Here is a 7,807-nt window from a genome sequence, read left to right on the forward strand (position 1 = left end):
ATTTATCATTTTAGGAGTACGATCGTTTCGTAGGTAGCAAAGTTTCAAGCTCTACTTCCTCTCCTCATGTCCCGGGCTCCTGAACGGTGACCTCTAATTTGTCCGTCTGTACCAGAGAGCAGCCATTATCGTTGCTACTTCCTCCGTTTCACAATGTAAGTCATTTATATATATGTCTAGATTCATTAGTATCAATATAAATATGAAAAATAGTAAAATAATTTATATTGTGAAACGGAGTGACGAGTAATTTTCTCAAGGACAGTGGACGAACAATCAACCCTCACAGATCAAACCCTCACTAGCTCGTTGTCTCGGCGGCAACGACACACGGAAATCTGTAGGGTAACGGACGATCCACCGGATGTCAAAAATGTCCGACTACGAAAACGAAAGCACGAATCAACAGCAGGCACGGGCGCGCAGCGGAGCCCTGCATCGTACGCGTGCACAGTTGCATCGGGTCGGTATATATCCACGTCGAAGCGTTCCTGCCTGCTGGCTGCTGTGCTGCTGCATGCACACGCTACCATACCAGCGGTATGGGCCGGCCATGTCATGGCCGCTGTGCCGGCCGCCGTACCACGATGATGGGTTCAGAGTTCAGACCATGAATACGACGGGCAATCGATCGCTACTAGTGCTCGAAGCCTCAGGGGATATGACCCTACGGAGTAGTAGGCGACTACAGTTATCACTCAGATCCAGGGCTGGATGCTGTTGGTACCGCGAGTTTTGGCCGCTGTTCGCCTAGTATTTGCCAGGTACGCACTCGCGCGGCACGCGCTCCGCGAGGACCGACAGCGACTCGAGCTGGCGCACAGTGCCACAGCACGTCTCCGGGCCCCAGGGCATAGCGATCGAGGGGCCGGACAGCGACGGCGGCCGGGGATTCGCGGGGCCAACCGCGCGTCATGCGCGTCCTTTGCGATCGGGATCGATCGAACGGTGCTTTGTCCCCGCCACTCAACGGCCTCGGCGGCATGGCCAGGGTTGAGGACTTGCCCTTTAGTGTACACCAGTCATTGCACGACAAAGCTTGGAGGCTTATCAATCGGTGAGATGGTCAAAAACCTCTATTTTACCGAAATAACATATTACGGAGAGATTTTTGAAAGTTACATACAAGTTACACTATAGTTATAATGTAATTATATGCAAGTTACAATGTAATTACACTATGATTATACTGTAATTACATTTGTCAAATTTTTAAGAGAAAATTTGTCGACAAATATATAGTAAAATCGTAGCCAATTATGCCGAAAATTTCCTGTCATCCTCCCGTGATATGGGCCAAAATTTAGGCCTTCATAACCAAGGCCGAGGGTTGGGCTGTATGATAGTGTTCTGGTGTCCACGGAGAGTTTCTGAGTTGGGCTCTTGATTCTTGACGTAAGAGGGAAGGACTAAGTCCACTATAGGCCTCTCAATTTATCATCAAGTCTGAAATTAGTCCTCATACCGAAATACAAGATACAATGCGTCTCGCAACTCTCAAAACCACTGCAACTAAGGTCCAAAGTGGTTTGAACAACGGTTTCAGCTGATGTGGCGCCTACATGAATGGTTTGATTTAATCGCCGTCCCACGTAGCTTAGCTGTGGCATTAAAATCAAGATCAACAAATTTTAAAATAAAAATAAAATATATGGATCCATATGCCAGTCAAATAAAAACATAAAAAATATAATACAACCCACATGTTGATGGATCCCATTTCCTCCATCTCGCCCCCTCTCTCCTCTCTATCTTCTTCATGTCCATGGTGTTACATCTCATCGCAACCCTCCCTCCCTCTCCCCCTGTCGCCGCCTCCACTCCCCCATGCCTACCTCCTCAAGGCCCCTCCACCGCCACTGCCTCGTCGCTGGGGGGGGGGGGGGGAGAAGCCCACAAGCCTCGACCGTCTCCCGCTGCCATCGGAGCAACAGCCCGTTGTTCACCACCACGGGTTGCAGAGGGAACCGGGGCCCTGCTGCTCTCGCCTCCCTCTGCGTTGGTATTGAGACAGTAGTCACTGAGGGGCAGCACCATGAGGTGGGCGGCACGTTTCGCGGGGCTTGGGCTGGGGCGCCGTTCACGTTGCTTTCGAGTTCATCAAATAGAAACAGAATCAACATTCACAATATTTACTTTGAAATTTTCAGGGCTTTCTTGAAGGAAAAGAAGAGGAGATCCAATGGATTTCTTTTTTAGTCAATTTGGAGGGAGAGACAACAGCGTGGCCGGATCGAGTGGAGGAGGCGGCATCAGTCTCGACTGTGCAAAAGAGTTCCATCCGCAGGAGGAAGACGACGACGGTAGAGCGATAGGGTCCAAGTGGTTAGTGAGATGGGAAGGAGATAGAGAGGAGAAAGAGGTGAGGTGGAGGAAGTGGGTCCCACTATATTTTTTATGTTTTTATTTGACTGACATGTGGGTCCATATATTCATTTAATTTATTATTGTTTTAAATTTTGATTCTAATGCCATATCCACACCACGTGGAATAAGGACCAAGTCAAACTATACACATAGATGTCACGTCAGCTAAAATTGGTGTCTGAACTACCTTAGGATCGTATTTGTAGTAGTTTTAAGAGTTGAGAGATATGTTGTATCTGGTATTTCACTTAACGAACGAATTTTAGACTCGGTGATAAATCGTGAAGTAAACTTATTCCCATGAGGGAACTGCACTCTGGATCTTACATTAAGCCCATATACTTGGTGGGCCAATGTCCGTGCAATTCTTGTTTGAGAGACTGAGATGTACTAGACTACTACTTCCTCCGTCCCAAAAAAAAGACAAACCCTGGTTTCCGTGCCCAACATTTGACCGTCCATCTTATTAAAAAATTATGAAAAAAAATTAAAAAGACAAGTCACGCATAAAATATTAATCATGTTTTATCATCTAACAACAATGAAAATACGAATTATAAAAAAATTTCATATAAGACAGACAGTTAAAGTTGGACACAGAAACCCAGGGTTTGCCTTTTTTTGAGACGGATGGAGTAGAGTAGTAGGAGTATATGTTGTTATACATTAACTTGGTTTAGTTCCTCTGATGATTATATAGCGTGTAGATGCTCAATTCAAAAGGCAAAGAGAACAGATTGCCTGAGAGGCTGAGACGGTCAAGACCTCATAACTTCTCTTAACCCGAACACACGGCAGCAATTTTGTCACGATCAAGCACTTAAATGAAGCCGTTGATTGTGGGGTCTAGAATTCTTATTGTACCGTCGGAAAATTGACGCCTGCACACCCCCGCCCCTTCTTCCACGATACTAGCACGACTGATCCACATTTCCACAAAGCCGATCTCCACCTTTGTGAGTCGTGAATACGTTTGATCGACAGTGTCCACTCCATTTCATGGGCAAAACCGAAGTGATAACACCGCGTGCATTTGTTGCCACCAACAAACAGAGGGTGACGGCATGATTAGGAAATCAGAGGGTGGGTGACGGAGACCACACTACCACACAAGTCAGGTCTCCGAAGCCGAAGCCCGTTCCCTTTAGTTCTTACAATCTTACCAAGTCATACCAATCAGTTGCTCGTTGCAGCAAGGGGTCGAAGTGCCACGATAGTGACCGGAGTGTAACGAAGTTTACATCGTGTTGCCTAGCAGCAAAGAAGAAAAATATCGTCGACCCCACCGGCCACCACGGCGCACAGGAGTCAACAGCGAAGACCGGGGCGACCAAAATATGCCACGGATCGATCGGAACGCGACGAACGCAGACGGGGCCCCGGGGCGACGCACGCTTGACGAATCCATCCGCAGACGAAACAGCGAGCTGCGCTGACACCGTCGCCGGCGCGGCTCCCCCGCATATATCACGCTAGCGCACGGAGAGGCGCACCGCACCACCGCTCGTGTTCTACCAACCAACCCAGACTCGATCCGCGGCCGCGCGCGCCTATCCGCAGCGAAGAGGATGACGCCGCGGCGGCGGCTGGCGCTGCCCGCGCTGCTGCTGTGGTGCCTGTGCGCGCTCCCGGCCCCGGCGCGGTCACAGAGAGCGGCCACGCCCGCGCCGGCGTCCAACGAGGGGTTCAACTGCACGGCGAACGCCACGTACCCGTGCCATGCCTACGCGCTCTACCGCGCGGGCTTCGGCGGGGTGCCGCTCGAGTTCGCGGCCATCGGCGACCTCTTCGCGGCCAGCCGATTCATGGTCGCGCACGCCAACAACCTGTCCACCTCGGCCGTCCTGGCCGCGGGGCAGCCGCTGCTGGTGCCGCTCCAGTGCGGGTGCCCCTCCCGCTCGCCCAACGCGTACGCGCCCATGCAGTACCAGATCAACGCCGGCGACACCTACTGGATCGTCTCCACCACCAAGCTGCAGAACCTGACGCAGTACCAGGCCGTCGAGCGGGTGAACCCCACGCTGGTGCCCACCAACCTCGACATCGGCCAGATCGTCACGTTCCCCATCTTCTGCCAGTGCCCGACCGCCGCGGACAACGCCACCGCGCTCGTCACCTACGTGATGCAGCCGGGCGACACCTACGCGTCCATCGCCACGGCGTTCGCCGTCGACGCCCAGTCGCTCGTCTCCCTCAACGGGCCCGAGCAGGGCACGCGGAACCTGAGCTCCCCGGAGATTCTGGTGCCGCTCCGCAGGCAGGTGCCCGAGTGGCTGCCGCCAATCGTGCGCGTGAACAACATCTCCACGACGCCCGCGTCCCCGCCGCCGTCCAATACGCCTGCCCCCACCGTCGTGAGCAACAATCGAGACGGGGTGGTGACCGGGCTAGCCATTGGATTGGGCGTCGTCGGTGGGCTGTGGCTGCTGCAGATGCTGCTGCTGGGCTGCCTGTGGAGGCGGCTTAAGGCGAGGGGGCGGCGAGCGGAGGCGGTGGCGAGCGGCGATGGCGGCGAGGGCGGCAGGTTTACCAAGGCCGCGTCCGGTGGCGGCGGCGGCGGCGGCGGGAGGTTCTTGGTCAGTGACATATCCGAGTGGCTGGACAAGTACAAGGTGTTCAAGGTGGAGGAGTTGGAGAGCGGCACGGGTGGTTTCGACGACGAGCACCTCATCCAGGGAAGCGTGTACAAGGCCTACATCGACGGTGAGGTGTTCGCCGTGAAGAAGATGAAGTGGGACGCCTGCGAAGAGCTCAAAATCCTGCAAAAGGTACACTCTTTTTCTTCCATAACTGAATTGTTCGTTTCAGCTCACTCCCAATTCAGAATGAACTGTTTCTTTTTCCTGTATTTTCCCTGAAAATTGCCTTCGGATTGCTAATTTACTGCTAACAGAACGAATCAATAATCGCTTAGGTGTCTTGCTGCTTACTAGTACTAGCTCAAATGAGTCCACTGAAATCATTGGTTCTGAGAGAGTGATTGAATTGTATAAAGAATAATTAGTGCTCGTATTCGATGATTAGATTAAACAGAAGTACGCACTTCTATACATTCCAACGCAGTGAGTTGTTAATTGGACTAGCGGCCGAGGCACTAGAGCAAATATTTTAGAGTCATGTTGGTGTCTGGATTTCCTTTTGTTGGTACATGGATAATTTGTTTTGGAGTGACACACTGACACTGATGTAAAAAGCCTTTTAGTTGTGCCAATTTGGACTGTGCCCAGCAGTAGCGATGCTAATGGAGTTATTAAGAAATTAGTGTTCGATCTGTCACTCTGCTAGTAGAGACGTAGAGTTAAGAAGTTAAGATTTGGATCTGTCACTCAGCTGCTGCCATCAGATGGTCAGATGCCTTGAGACGATTCTTAACGGCCTGCTGATAGCATAATGAGCCTTAGAAAATTAAAAGGGCCGCCCATGACCCATCTGCAAACGTACCGGCCATGTGATAGGCTTCAATGTTTAATCTCACAATCGATTGTTATTTGAATACGTTTGAACCGTGGGAGATTTGTAGTGCCGTGATAATTATGATGCCGCCAAAGAGTCACGTTAGGTGACGATGAAGTTCGGGTTGTCCTCTGATCCACTGGGAAATTTGGAAACCTTGTGCCTTCTATACCGTATCGTGTTTGATCCGTGTCTCTGTTAGTCTCTGCCACGAACGCACGAGTACTGCATCTCACCACGTACCTAGGTAGCTGCGTGCACCGCCGAATTGTTCTTCGCACGGTGATGTACGAGATTGGATTTTACGACGTTTTTTCAACGAAGGCTGCTGCATCGACAGCATGAACATTGACTGGCTCCTTGACTACCGACTACAGTACGCTTTGAGATGGGACCAGGTCCTTGACCTGCATCACATATGCACAACCAACTCAGGGCTAGTTGTGGAAGCTTTGAACTAAACTACAGGATAATGATAGGAGTGACAAAGTATGCCAATTGTCAAATGGCATTTGCATTTTTTTTTAGTATTATGTATTTTCCTCTCTTTTTTTTTCTTTTGCAAAAGAACCAGTTGTGTGCCCATTTGATCTCAGAAATCAGAACCTGTCAGTACTCAGTAGGTTGTAGCAAGGTGGGTGTTGATGTTGGCAACATTGTCGCAGGTGAACCACAGCAACCTAGTGAAGCTGGAGGGCTTCTGCATCAACTCGGAAACCGGCGACTGCTACCTGGTGTACGAGTACGTGGAGAACGGCTCGCTGGACCTGTGGCTCATGGACCGCGACCGCGCGCGGCGGCTGGACTGGCGCGCGCGCCTCCACATCGCCCTCGACCTCGCCCACGGCTTGCAGTACATCCACGAGCACACCTGGCCGCGCGTGGTGCACAAGGACATCAAGAGCAGCAACGTCCTGCTCGACGACCGCATGCGCGCCAAGATCGCCAACTTCGGCCTCGCCAAGACCGGCCACAACGCCGTCACCACGCACATCGTCGGCACGCAGGGGTACATCGCGCCGGAGTACCTCGCCGACGGCCTCGTCACCACCAAGATGGACGTGTTCGCCTACGGCGTCGTCCTGCTCGAGCTCGTGTCGGGGCGCGAGGCCGTCAGCGACGACAGCGGCGAGCCGCTGTGGGCCGACGCGGACGAGAGGCTGTTCCGCGGCCGGGAGGAGAGGCTGGAGGCGCGGGTCGCGGCGTGGATGGACCCCGCGCTCGCCGAGCAGACGTGCCCGCCGGGCAGCGTCGCCAGCGTGGTGAGCGTGGCGAAGGCTTGCCTGCACCGTGACCCGGCGAAGCGCCCCAGCATGGTGGACGTGGCGTACACGCTGTCGAAGGCAGACGAGAGCTTCGGCGACTACTCGGGCGAGAGCGTGTCCGTCGCCAGCAGCGGCGGGATCGCAGCGCGGTGAGGTGTCGCGGGCCAATCATCCCCAGTGCCCGTGTTTGTTAGTGGTAGAACTTGTACTAGTAGTAAATAGCGAGTGGCGATAGAGAGCAGGTAGCTAAATAATCTCTGTCGTTACGTTACACGCGAGGTTGGGATTGTCAATTAGTTTTCGTGGGGAGAAGTTGGTTGTTACTTGCAACTCAGAGTTGTGCAGAAACTGCATATAGAACTATAGAAGCATCAAGCATATCTGTGTCCGTCGGGACTCGGGAGTACCAAATGAAAGTAGCGATCGCCAATTGGCGGCTTCACATACGGCAGCTGAGATGCGATTCTCCATCCAGCAATATTACAGACAGATTCCAACCCTTGCCAGTCCACAATGGCGCTGAGAATCAAAGGCCGAAGGGAAAAGGAAGAAGAGATAAGTCTATTTAGCCTCTCTCATATCTTGCCTCGGTCAAGTCGTATCTCTCAACCGTAAAATTGGGTATGTTGTCTCCTCCAACTTCAGAAACCGGTTCAAAAATAGTCCCAAAGCAGTATTGAACCCGGTTTGGGCTTACATGTCATCCACATAACGTATTGACT

At 52.2% G+C, this 7,807-nt stretch overlaps 1 protein-coding gene across 1 annotated transcript; it reads left to right on the plus strand.

Moving 5' to 3' along the window:
* Positions 1–3,717: 3,717 nt before the first annotated feature.
* Positions 3,718–7,536, plus strand: LOC127764251 (serine/threonine receptor-like kinase NFP). Its single transcript, XM_052289104.1, has 2 exons — positions 3,718–5,135; positions 6,486–7,536. Exons 1-2 carry the CDS (start codon positions 3,936–3,938, stop codon positions 7,236–7,238), a joined length of 1,953 nt encoding a protein of 650 aa, XP_052145064.1. The 5' UTR covers positions 3,718–3,935; the 3' UTR covers positions 7,239–7,536.
* Positions 7,537–7,807: the final 271 nt, after the last annotated feature.

This window comes from Oryza glaberrima, chromosome 2 (assembly GCF_000147395.1).
Source record: "Oryza glaberrima chromosome 2, OglaRS2, whole genome shotgun sequence".
NCBI lineage: Eukaryota > Viridiplantae > Streptophyta > Magnoliopsida > Poales > Poaceae > Oryza > Oryza glaberrima.

What these genes read in the sequence shown, in the direction of transcription:
- LOC127764251 (XM_052289104.1), top strand. Translation starts at nt 3,936, where the DNA reads ATGACGCCGCGGCGGCGGCTGGCGCTGCCCGCGCTGCTGCTGTGGTGC. An exon ending in AGCTCAAAATCCTGCAAAAG is followed by an intron (nt 5,136 to 6,485) that starts GTACACTCTTTT and finishes ACATTGTCGCAG; the next exon opens with GTGAACCACAGCAACCTAGT.